The 13,703-nt window shown below is 39.5% G+C and overlaps 1 protein-coding gene across 1 annotated transcript; it reads left to right on the plus strand.

Annotated features, from left to right (window-relative positions):
• Nucleotides 1-444: 444 nt before the first annotated feature.
• Nucleotides 445-7,993, plus strand: LOC113138274 (hepatocyte nuclear factor 4-gamma). The gene is given in 13 exon segments (XM_074933667.1): nt 445-623; nt 708-817; nt 1,919-2,090; nt 3,572-3,666; nt 5,386-5,495; nt 5,935-5,999; nt 6,001-6,088; nt 6,250-6,291; nt 6,293-6,338; nt 6,420-6,572; nt 7,084-7,341; nt 7,474-7,556; nt 7,811-7,993. Coding segments are annotated over 13 exon segments (1,584 nt in total).
• Nucleotides 7,994-13,703: the final 5,710 nt, after the last annotated feature.

Here is a 13,703-nt window from a genome sequence, read left to right on the forward strand (position 1 = left end):
TGGAAACAAAAAACAGCTATGCACTATAAACTATAATGTCATCTCTGCACACTGCAATGAACATGGTTTTATATCACTTACTCTAAAACTAAAAGCAAAGGTTAATCAGGCACCATCCATAAAAGGCTCCCACTGTTTATTTGTGCTATCACTCCTCTGTGCCATATTGATTGTCCAAAGTAAGAGATCACCATGTAAATGTTAGGGAAAATTCAGTTCAGTGCCTTTGATTGCTAATGGTTGGTGGCTATTGACTTTTTTGCTGCCATTTATTTTTATAAGAAAATTAACCAGTCACAAATATATTGTAACAGATAATTCACAGATCTTATCTGTTTTTGGCCCTCACAGTAAGTTTTGTTTATCTATTTCTGAACTCTCCCCTTTGTATTCTTTGCAGATAAGAGCTAAGCAGACAATGGCCCACTTTTCAGTGAAAAGTCAATGGAGGAGACTATCACAGAGCAGCAACACAAGAATGTTAGAAATTACATTTTAAAGAAGATTAACACCCAGAGAGCGTTCAAGAAGACAAAAACAAAAGCTGCCAAGAAGTGTGAAGAAGGAATGGGATTGTGCCCACACGTTGAAGACCTGGGAGAAAGAGGAGCTGAACTGAATGTGTAATCTGGGAGTTACAGTCACTGTTGATAGAGTTTTGTATATGAACCAGCTTCAAAAACTGTCTAACTGTAAAGCCTCACCAGAACCATCAAGCTTACAGGAATTATCCTGAAACTGGAGGACACGCAGCGCAGCACTGACATTGAACAGTTAAATAGCATGATGGTGATACCACTACAAACAAATACAACAGGTATGATGATAACTTTACATATCTTCGATTCTGTTCTCATTACCTTCATAATCTTCCCCTCTGTCATTATTATAACTATACTATAGCTCTGTTAAGCTGAACTGGGCTCTTTCTTTGCCACCCTTAAATGGAGAAGCTTTACCAACAGACCACTTTTTAAATCCAGATAACTGCAAGGCAAATATATTCTAATCTCTTAATTCAATCTAACTGATCTTTGACCACAGAAAGCATTTTCCTTGTTAAATTGTAATCCCTAGCTGCTTCATCTCCCTAAACTAAGCATGCAATTTACATACATTATAGCCTGGGGTCTGTACAGTACCGGCATCAGTGAAGGAACACTGCACCAAGAACGTGTATTTGACGGTCAGTGCTTTTAACGAGAGACAATCCTGCAGCAATCAAACACAGGCAGGATGCAATTTAGAACGTGGATGGAGACTAAATCTAAACAGAGCACCCAATGTAAAATTAGCCAGAGTAGAGTTGTGGACTTTGGCTTTCCACTGACCTCTGACCACTTTAATTAAATGGGGAGTTTCCTCTTTCTCTTGAGTAATAAGCAGCACTGCTCCTCTGAGTCCTATGGCACTGGCAGTCACATAGAGCAGCCATACCTCTATACAGAACACAGCTTTTATTAGCATCAACACTGCACCAGCCAGACCTATGAAACAATGCCCAGATAATTCCTAAGGGGCTGTATGTTCCCAGTCAACATCTTGCTGCAAAGATGTGTCCATGTATGAGATTCACAGAGGTGTAATAAGATTTATTATGTGCCTTCATTGATGAAAGCAATCATGAATGATCGTTTCTGTCAAGGTGCCTGTTTGCTCTTAACAAAGCCAATGTTCTCTCAGCTATGTGATCTGTCTCGGGTGCTTCTGGGGCTTGTTAGATTAGACTCAGAGATATTTATTTATTCATTAGCAACCAAATAAAGGAGGGAGATGATTCTTAAAGGTCATAGAGAATCTCACTCCCTTACAGTGTCTAATGTCTTATATTCAAATATTTTTCATTGCATTCTGTACTATTACTTCATTTTACCAGATATCTGTTTTACTCTACTGTTCACTGTCTTTAAATTGACAGATTTACAAGTGTCAGCTCAGACCTTGTCATCGTCACAGCCTGATGCAGCTAGGGCTCAGTGCTCCATATGTGCAGACAGAGCCACAGGTAAACATTATGGTGCATCCAGCTGTGATGGCTGCAAGGGCTTCTTCAGAAGAAGCATTCGCAACAGCCACACTTACAACTGCAGGTAAGTTCTGTAATAGATTCTCCTCAATACAACGTTATTATTCAATTGCCATTTTGTGTTTTTTCTCAGCCATTGTGAAGTAGGAGGATATGTATCACAGAAGTATAGAAGAAATTTCACCATCCATCTATCCCTATATAGTATATACACTCACCGACCACTTTATTAGGTACACCTTGCTAGTACCGGGTTGGACCCCCTTTTGCCATTAAAAACTGCCTTAATTCTTCATGGCATAGATTCAACATTCCTCAGAGATTTTGATCCATATTGACATGACAGCATCACACAGTTGCTGCAGATTTGTTGGCTGCACATCCATGATGCGAATATCCAATTCCACCACATCCCAAAGGTGCTCTATTGGATTGAGATCTGGTGACTGTGGAGAACATTAGAGTACAGTGAAGTCATTGTCATGTTCAAGAAACCAGTTTGAGATGTTTTGAGCTTTGTGACATGGTGCATTATCCTGATGGAAGTAGCCATCAGAAGATGGGTACACTGTGGTCATGAAAGGATGGACATGGCGACATTTTAAACGATGTCCAATTGGTACTAAGGGGCCCAAAGTGTGCCAAGAAAAAAAAAAAAAAAAAAAAAATCGCCCATACCATTGCGTCACCACCAGCAGCCTGAACCGTTGCTACAAGTCAGGATGGATCCATGCTTTCATGTTGTTCACTCCAAATTCTGACTCTACCATCTGAATGTCGCAGCTGAAATTGAGACTCATCAGAACAGGCAATGTTTCTCCAATCTTCTATTGTCCAATTTTGGTGAGCCTGTGTGAATTATAGCCTCAGTTTCCTGTTCTTAGCTGACAGGAGTGGCACCCAGTGAGGTCTTCTGCTGCTGCTTCAAGGTTTGACATGTTGTCCATTCAGAGATAGTATTCTGCATACCTTGGTTGTAACGACTGGTTATTTGAGTTACTGTTGCCTTTCGATCATCTCGAACTATTCTGCCCATTTTCCTCTGACCTCTGACATCAACAAAGCATTTTCGTCCACATAACTGCCGCTCACTGGATAATTTCTCTTTTTCGACCCATTCTCTGTAAACCCTAATGATGATTGTGCATGAAAACCCCAGTAGATCAGCTTCTGACCAGCCCATCTGGCACTAACAATCATGTCACGTTCAAAGTCACATCTCCTTTCTTTCCCATTCTGCTGCTCGCTTTTAACTTCAGCAAGTTGTCTTGACCACATCTACAAGCCTAAATGCATTGAGTTGCTGCCACGTGTTTGGCTGATTAGATATTTGTGTTAACAAGCAATTGAACAGGTGTATCTAATAAATTGGCTGGTGAGTACATATACATATAGTCATATATATGCTGTCAGGTCACTTAAAAAGAGAAAGGAAATCCTCAAGAAGAAAATAGTGATTAATTCCAAAACCTTCAACTGTGTAACTGATTCTTCTTCTGACAGATATTAAAGGGGGACATTGATCCATCCATTGATTCTTTTCAGGTTCAACAGGCAGTGTATTGTGGACAAAGACAAAAGGAACCAGTGCCGTTACTGCAGACTCAAAAAGTGTTTCAGAGCTGGAATGAAAAAGGAAGGTCAGAAGAAATATTTTTATCCTCCACAGATGCTATGCAGTGTAACTTCAGTGTGTGAATTCTAAAATTGTGAATTCCAACTTTAAGTTATACCATACAACATTTTTATTTAAAATATTCCAGGTCTGCTTCGAGTAAAAACACTAGGGGATTGGGATTGGTTCAACACAGGAATGTTTTTTTTTTTTGTTTCACTCTTCAACAGCAATGAATGCTTGTTTGTTTATGTGTACTGTTTGCCTTATCTTCCATTGACTCCTGCAGAAAAGCAGAGAGAAACAGATGCAATCAGAGGAGCCTTGAACAGTCTCTACACATGAATAATTAACATGGCTGAGCATGAGCAAATATTTGCTGTGCAGTTTTCTGGGAAGATGATGCACACCACCCCCTGAAGTAAAGGCCAGAGCTACTAATTTAAATGTTTACCTCACTAATTTGCCTGGTTTGCATAATATGCTGTAATATCTCTTTCAAATTAAGCTGGAAATGCAATGGTGGTAGAAGGAAAACATTAAACATTCTCCTCTGGCAGCCAGTCCTTTTATTCTTGACCTCTGAGCACACTGTGCGTAACTGTTTACTCCGAACCCAGTCTCAACTGATGCTCCACTGAAGATTCATTTGTGACATTGTCATGCAGGACCATGTCAGCGAAGCACAGAGGGAGCCTCCCGTTCCTTCCCCTCCTCTAGTTTGATTAATACGCCCCTGATTGGTAGCTGAGAGAACGGCGCTGATGAGTGATTACTCTGGCACTCAATCTTCTTGTCTGACTTTGTAGAGCCATATTGGAATCAATCTGAGGCTGCTCAAATCGGTCTGTTCATAATGACTTGCGCAGAGGGGTCATCAACTTGTGATGACATCTCCTCAGCTAAATACAATTCACACTATCAAGCACCCAGGCATCCACGCCCAGTTTTATTGTCAGAGACAAATGTAAGAAGCTGTTGTCAACATCAGAATATTAAATCAAGATACATCAAATGAAGACAAGTCCACAAACAGGACTAAAATGTTACATTCTTCAACTTGGTTGTCATATACCACATAGTTCAAAGTGATTAAAATGTTATCCTTATTTTATATTTGCCTTTTCTCTTCTTTACCAGTTCTTTTTTCTATATCAGGAAAAAGATTTGAATAGACAATTAATAAAGAGAAGAAGATGAAATAGAAGAGAGAAAATGGGAGAAATAATATTACATATCATTTCTGTTAGTATTATTGTTATAGTCACAAATTAATTTTTACTCTTTAATATTTGTATGCCCACTGTACTGCATACAATGAAAAATGAAAATTTTTTCTTTATGCTTTTACATTTCATTACAGAGTACAAGATATACCTTACTACCCATATAACCTCTCATCAATTCCCATTTATTTCTCATTAGAGACTTTGTCATTTAATTAAAACCAAACTCCCTAACCTCCTTCAACAAATACACTTGATTCTCCAAACAGAAGGAGACTTCAGGAGGCAGACTTTTTTTCTATAATTTCTGCCACATCTGCAAAATAGGCAACATTTGGCATTGCTAATGTTGGCATGGACAGCAACTCCAGTGTCACAGAGGACAGAGGGATCTTGTGGAGGGAAAGAGAAGGCCTTTTCTTTTAGAAGGTGGTTAAAAAAAATGTGGAGTGCAGGGCTGGTGTCTGGAGAGGCCAAGAAACCTTTTTCTGATGTTCTTTCCTCTCTTTCGTCTCCAGCTGTTCAGAATGAGAGAGACTGCATCTACAGCCAGAGAGCCAGGGGCCCAAAAACAGTGGGCACTCTGTCCATCAGCATGCTGCTGAGCGCAGAAGCCAGCGTGCAACAGGTAAAATGTCTCGGATCTTGGATACAACGGTCTGTGACAGAATGGACCCCTTCCTTGTTTTCTAAAATCACGCAAAAGATATAGGTGATATTTCAGACAGGAAGCCACTAAATATGGGGGAGAAATGAGCTTCTGCAGTGTATGCTGCTTGGGTCATCATAATCATCATCATCATCATCGTGATCATGATCATGTGGTCCCCTTCCAGCAGGGTTTACTACCAATCTGTAAAATAACCTCCTCCACCTCCCACGTCTTGCTCTAACCTTCACAGCTCTCCATGTGCCAAAGTACTTACACACCTAGCAGCATCATCACCTTCCTTATCCCCATATCCTCCGCCCCACTTCCATACTCATGCACCTTCTAAAGTTCATTCCTACAATACAGCATCACCTGAGCCCACTGTGAATTTACATTATGGCTATGCTGCTCTCAGTGCTCAGGACTGGTCTCACCTAGGAGTCATGACATCAACTCCAAGAAGGCAGCATGCATGGGAGACGTTTGAGTCAATGAAGCAGCAACTCCTCCTGCTGGTGGAATGGGCAAAACACATCCCTGAGTTTTGCAGCCTACCGATAGACGACAGGGTATGATTATCTGAAGATCTTTAAAAGAGCTAACTCACACATGACTATGCAGAATGCTGTAACAGCAGCTGCCTGCTTATCCTAGGCCCAGTAAGTGTTTACATTCCTCAGCTCAGGCTGATGAAGGTTACTATATTAAGTCTATGCATTCCTATTTGCAGGTAACCCTGTTACAAACTCACTCTGCAGAAAATCTTATTCTGGGGGGCAGCAAGACGCTCAATGCCTTACAACAATCTCATTCTTCTAGGTAAAATTTGTTATTGCAAGCGTCTACTTTGTCATCCTGCTAAAATATTTTGCTCATTAATGGATGTTTGTTGTTGAGCAGGCAATAACTTTGTGATCCCCCTGAGAGGTGCAGAGGCAGAGGTGTCCAGAGTGGCTTTCAGAATCCAAGAGGAGCTGGTCAAACCTCTCAGAGAGCTGGACATCACAGACAAAGAGTTTGCTTGCCTCAGAAGCATTGTCTTCTTTGCGCCAGGTCAGGAATTATATTTCCTGTTATGCCACCTCATCTTTTTCACCAGACAGACTAACTTGTGTTTATTTTTTGGTCTTTGCATCTATAGTTTAGTCTGAGTGGTCTGGCTTCAGTGTGCTTCAGGGAGAGTTTCTAATAATATCAGAATGTGGTGATGTTCTTGGCAGTTGGGTAGAGCTGGCTGCCTGCTGAATTTAATGGCCCATTTACCTGAGGCAGTAGCTGTAGAGACGGACTGGATGGCCAAAGATCCTGACAGGTGATTCAACTCTGCCCCACAGCCCAGCAAAGATGTCCACCATAACCAAGGCCTGATACTAGTGTCTGCACATAAACAGGACTATGCTCAGAAAATTCATTAATGTATAAATCCGTATTTCAAAGAATAGGATGCCTTTCCTGCTTCTTCTATATATATAAAATATACAATTCATTTTTGATAGATAGATATATATATATCTATATCTATATCAGGCCTTGGTTATGTGTTCTTATGTTTTTGTTTTTGCAGACAGTCCGGGTTTGGAGAGTCCTCAGGTGGTTCGACATCTGAGTTTCCAGGCCCATCTGCTGCTAGAAGAAGCAACCTGTGAGCAGCGGGGAAGGTTTGGGGAACTCCTGCTGGTCCTGCCTCCCCTGCAGAGTGTTGCCTGGCAGATGTTGGAAACTCTCCATTTAGCACAGCTCCTGGGTGAGGCCAGAATGGACAGCCTGCTGCAGGAGATGCTGCTGGGGGAGGGAGCCAAAGCAGGCCAGAAACTGTGTACAGGTAAGAGACACTAATTGTAGATGTAGTTTTACACTGAGCTCTAGCATTGTGGATGTGCTGTTTTGTATGTACACTTGGTTAAAGTGCTCTTACATTCAGTGTTGTTTGCTCCATTTTCTCCTTCTCCTTCAGCTGAATGCCTGACTCAACACCAGCAAAGACCTTCACCTGTCACCTCCGCCATCTCTCATGTTTCAACATGTGAGCACTCACAAGTTAACTATCAACTACTATCTATTACAACAGTTTGGCACTTGGCTATACAATAGTATGTTTAAGCAGTACTAATTTTTCAGTAACAATTACTATTCTCCTAAAGTCCAGCAAAGTTCTACTATGAAAACAACCCATATATTCATCCGTGCATTATCTAACCTTATCTAACATTAGTTTACATGAAATTGAAATTTATTGACTGAACCCTTATGTGCTAAATGCCAAAGCTGATGCCTGTTTGTCTCACACACAGCTCTTCCAAGCAGCCTCCCAGCTGCCCACACAGACTGGCACTGAGGTGTACAGACACGACGATGCTGCCAATGTGCCCGCAGCATACCAGAGGCACCTGTCCACACCAAGAAACACCTCAAGAAGCAACAGCTTAACCGCAGAGTGGATAGTTGTTATGAGCTTGAGACATAACACAGACTAACATATAAACATTCACATATATAATACGCACACATGCAATTGTATATACATACCAGTACAGTGAAAAAATGTTTATTTTACTGAGACTCATAAATGTGATACTATAATCATTTAATCATGTATCTTCCTGTCTAATATTGTCTGAGACAAAAACAATATTTCATCCAGGAACATGTTAATAAAATGTGGAGAGACAAAAGTAAAAGCTACACCTGAAAAGAAGGTAAATGAAAGCAACTATGAAATAAATTATGATTGCCCTGAACTATAACTAATCATAATCACTCAATTCAAACACATTACAGAATGTTTGATTTTTAGAGTTGAAGTGTAAGACTCAGAATTTATCAGCAGAGGGCACAAAAAGCCTGTTCAGGAGCACTGGTAGGCCCTTTCAAAGCAAGTTTTCCTTTGTGAATAAAAACCTGTACTTTTGTGTTTATATGCACAAATATTTATCATGTAAATCTGAATAGAAACTGTGTTATATTTTATATGACAGGGCGAAGTGGAGCTTTAACGGTGTGAGGAGAGAATATTAAGTAAAAAGGCTCAAGGAAAACTGAACATCATGTCTTAATAAACATTGAATGTTCTCTTTGGACCTTTCAGTCAAGGCACTAATACCAGATACCTGTAGCGTTTCCTATAAAACACTGGTTGTGAGAACAGTGCTCACCTTTATGACCAGTTAAAGTTAATATTAGGTAGTGTTGTGATGAAGGATGAGGGGGCTCAACAGCAAGGAAACTCAAAGGGGCTGCAATGACTCAGTATAACTTCATGACAAAACTCTGTTCTGTATAATGAAACTTCTATTTCGAGTTACTATTTGTTTTAATGTCTTAATTACTGAACCCATACAAAAACAGAGAACAACCTTCATCCTTTATGCTACCTTGAAGGTGTTGGCAACTATATCCACAACAGTGGGTATAATCCAAACAACATATTGGTTGTTAAATGTTATGTTCAGAAGACTGGGCAGCCGTGCTTTCTTAGAAAATACTCATACATCACAGAAATCAGGTTAGCTAAAATGTCACCTGTTCAGTGACCAGACAGGTCTGTGACATTCCTCCAATCAGCCTAGGAATCACTGATGTTGAGAGTTTATAATACGATACACTACTGTAGAGCTAAGTGGTTCAGTATGTTGACAGGAAAAAAAAAAAAAAAGATGGTGGAAGTCTTCAAAGTTTACATTACCCTGACAGTGTGTATGTGCTTGGGTTGCACTCCAGTCAGCCACATACAGTATACTAATGCAGGCCAGCCCAAAAGTTATATAACAGTGAGGCACTGCGGAGAACATCATGGAGCAGATCAAGTAATGATGCATTGTATAGCTATTTTTATGTTAAAATAAAGAGCCACATTTCCTGGGTCAGCAGTTCATCACACGCGTGCACCGGTTTACATTCACAAGCCAAAGACATTTGATTCGGAGGAAGATTCAGTGCGAACTGCCAGTACTGTAAAAACATGTATTTTTTTGTGTTAGCCCCTATTTTACCTCAAAGCCTTTTCACTGTCTCGTGCTCGGTGCTTGCTGGAGTAGAGTCCAATCCAAAAATAAGCTGAATAAATCCAGTTGACAATAAACAAATAGACTCATACAGAAAGAAAGAACAAGATGGTTTTCTTCATGTCTTCAGTGTTTCATTGTGTAGCAGGGAAACTGGAAAGCAGGAGTAGAAAAATGTGCATATTGGGCATTTTCTCTTTCACAAAAAGCATACCATGGTATCTCATCCAAAGCCAGACCAGACCACATGAAAACATCTAAAGTAGTATCCCAAGTAGGTCTAATGGAAATGCTGTCCAAATAAGTAAACTAATGTATGTGTTTAAAGAGGTCAAATCGTAAGTGTCTCACGCTACTGTTATTGTGATCATATTGAAGGGGGCAGGTAAAAGACAACTATCTGAATTGTCAATTAATTCAACTGAGATGCTTCAGTTTGGTTTCAGATTAAGGGTGATTAGGTGTTGTATGAAAGATCTTAGCTTTCTACCTTGTTAAATATTCCTCAGATCAAAGAACAAAACATTCTTACTCACCCACCACTCACTCTCACATTCAAACAAACAGTTAATTAAGCTTTTAAACAGGAACATGATATAGTTGAAAATGGGCTCCTTGTCATGCTCAGGTTTCACTGCTTGTCGCAGTTAAGAGGTTCAACAGTGATACTGCTGTGATGTTGGTTTCCTTCCCAGGGGCCTGCTGTGCTGGCAGTCTATTGATCTGTCAAACTCAGCAAAGAGCGCAGTGATCGGTGTTAAAAGCCGAACACTAGCTCTCAAGCTGTCAGTGTCATCCTCCATATTCTGTGTGGGAGGGAGTCCAGAGGCAGGGGTTCTGTCTGTACTGATATTCTTCCTTTCACAAGACAACATGCAAGCTTGAAACATGCAAGGTTTTTATATTAGTTCTTTATCTATCACAGACCAGCTGTCTGTTGTGAGTGTTTGAACTAACAGACTGTAACGCTTCTTGAAGCTTAGTGGATTTCTGCTCGAGTATAAATATTGTGCAATCTCCTAAGGCTTGACCACATACCTGCTTAATTCTCTCTTTTGAAGGACATGAAGGCCCTAGCTAAGTATTATTTATTCATGCAAGTGTGGAAAGCCCATATCCCCAACATAATCAAATTTAGCCATTGTCAAAATCAAATTCGTTTTGAAATCTTATATTGAAACCAGGAAAACCCCTGAATCTTTACACTGTGCACCACATGAAACAAGTGGTTCGTAAACAATATAGTTTACTTGAAAACATTTTTTCTAAATATACTGAGAATAGAATAAAAAAAACATTGTGGTCAGTCACATTTTGAAAACAGCATTGTGCAAACACACTCCCACAGCTCACAATAACAATGGAAAATATTTCAGAGAGCAGATGAGTACACTTTGTTGCTATTTAAGATTCAAAACTTTATACAGTAAAGCTATAAAGCATACTTTCCATCTCATTACCCTATTTGATAATATTACATAAAACTAGATGTCTTGTGGGAGAAATAAACAAATAAATAATGTTTATTATTAAGTGGGGCATGTGTTTGATTTCATTTTTATTTCTACGATTTTTAAGTTGACTAAGAAATTACTCATGCATATAAGTAGAAAGATGGGGGAGGAAAATGAGACTGAACATTTGAGAGACAAAACAGAAACAGTGGTCTGAGACCCTTCAGTCCATTGGTGTTAGTGTTTTTATCCAGTGCCCACAACTGCAGAAAACAGGGCTTGCAACACTTTATGTTCTCCATGAGACCTGAAACACCTGAAGCACTCACATAAGTTGGTGATTTTTTCATACTTGCCCTCGCACCAATTGTTCCACTTTGACTACTCAGACAACAGGAAAATGTAAAAACTTCATACATAACACTTCAGTTAGCAAATAAAGGTTCTAGCTAGTGAAATCCACTATCCAGGTGTTTTTTTTATTAATCAAGATTCTCAAAACGAAGTCTTATGTGTGGATGAATTTTTTGGAAAATGTTCCACCTAAAAAGCTGTGCAGAGAAATGCCCCCCATCATTCCAATAGGGACCCTGTAAGACATAGCACTTCAACTTCAATGTTCAGCCACAAAAAAAAAAAAAAAAAAGAACAGAAGAAAACAGAAAACCTGGGCAAGATAAAATCTGCTGTCTGCATCCTGTCATCCTCAGAGGAAAAAAAAAAAAAAAAAAAAAAAAAAGAAAAAAAAAAAAAGAAAATGTGGTCATTCTTTTACTCTTTGTTCTTAAACTCAAATCCAAACAGAGTGTGTCCTTTAACCCCGAAATTGGTCCATATTGTTTGCAGACTTATAGACTTAACCAAGACAAGAACAAAAGGAATGTCGGCTTTGAGCACTCTCGGAAACTGGAGTAAACTGTACTATCCAATAAATTTTGCACCACTTCAGTGATGGAGACAGACAAAAACTGGGATGCCAGTGGAACTTCAGGCTTCAAACAGTACTCAACTTTTAGATCAGTGAACTATAAAATGCAGCAATAAAGTGATCCTCACTAAGGTTCTATGGCCCGAATGCAATTTATAAGATGGTCTCAAATCCACTTAACATGACCATACACTGCCTAAACAGCCTTTTATGAGATGTTCAAGTCTCTGCTTTAGGTATATAAAGTTTCAAGAGGATCTTGTAAATGTTGAAGCCTGGCCAGGCCCCATTATACAAATAAATGATCCTACACATCGATAAAGCGAACTGCGAAAAGGGTTTTCATGTTACAGTCACATGCACCAAAATACCAAAAGAAGGACGATGACAGTTTATTAATAAGCTCACTTTTCACTGTCAGGCATCATTTTCAGGATTTTCATAGCACCTTCATGCAGCTGTCACTGTGCATTTTCTCTAGAAGTAGAAAATATGGAGTAGTTACACAAAGAGCTTTCTCTGTCTACTTTTGGGGCAAAAACCAAGCCTCCATTATGTTCAGTAAATCATTACATTCTAGGATGCAGAACAATGGTAAAGTTCTGCTTAAGTTAAGGTTAGGATAAGTCTCCCAGCAATGAATGGTATGCAATGAATGGTATAATGAAGGTAATGTCTTGTGAAAAACAGCTGTGTGTATGTCCACCAAATACTTGGATTTTTTTTTTTTTACTCCTCCTAATTGTTTCCATAAGTGTTGCATTAAAATTGTGGTTTAATGCAACCATTACTGGCCCTGTAATTAAAACTTGGCACTTTGACTATTGAAGTTCCATTTAACAGAGCAGCTTACATGTTATGTCAACAAAAACAAGCCTCAATAAATAGCCACATATGTGAGCAATTATAGTAAATGCAGGAGGAAATTATTCATTCTAGCATTACTGCACAGACAAGAGGTGAACCCTTATAAAATGCAGTTAATAATATAGTGACTCAAGGCTAATTCATGTGACAATGACATCCCTGACAAAAGCAGGTCAAACATAGAGCTTGCAGTAGACAGCACTCACCAGAGTAGCCTTTAAGCTCTAAACTAATAGTTGTTCAGCACAGCTCAGCATAAAGTGACCACTGCTGTTATGTTGCCCTGCATGGTTTGTTTGGCCAAGGGAATTCTGGGCAACAGAGTTCAGACAGAGAAGGGTGACTGGGGACAAGAAAGCAGCTGTGTTTGCTAGGTCGAGGCAGAGACGTGTGTTTAGTTTCTTCTGTATGCCTTCCAAGAACTCCACAATGCTGAATTTTAGCCAGACCTGTTGCTCTACTTGTGAATGAGTTGTATATGCAAAATACAGCAATCCATCCACACACACAAATACAGAAGACATGGAGGTTGGATGAGAGGCAGCAGTTTTTGGGTTATTTGCCACCATGACACAGCGGAGCCCTGAGAGCACCTGCTTACATAGAGACAGAGAGAAAACCAACACAACCTCTTGCAGCTTGGGTTTTTCCACTGCAGAGAAGCACACTGTGAAAAGCACTGTTTGTGCACAGCAAACTGAGTCCTTTAAAAAAGGAACATTTCATATGAATATCATCATATAAGAGGTGGATTTCTTGAATGTCTAATACATGGCATTGAAAAAGCAGTGCAGGTGTTAGTCTTATCAAACAGAGCATTATAAAATAATACGATATAAATGAATTCCTAACAGGTGCACATTTTAGGTTATTGCTAACATACATATTTGCTTTGCAGTCCATGTTAAAAAAAAGTTCTGTAGCAATTACTCAA

This window comes from Mastacembelus armatus, chromosome 3 (genome assembly GCF_900324485.2).
Source record: "Mastacembelus armatus chromosome 3, fMasArm1.2, whole genome shotgun sequence".
Taxonomy (NCBI): Eukaryota; Metazoa; Chordata; class Actinopteri; order Synbranchiformes; family Mastacembelidae; genus Mastacembelus; species Mastacembelus armatus.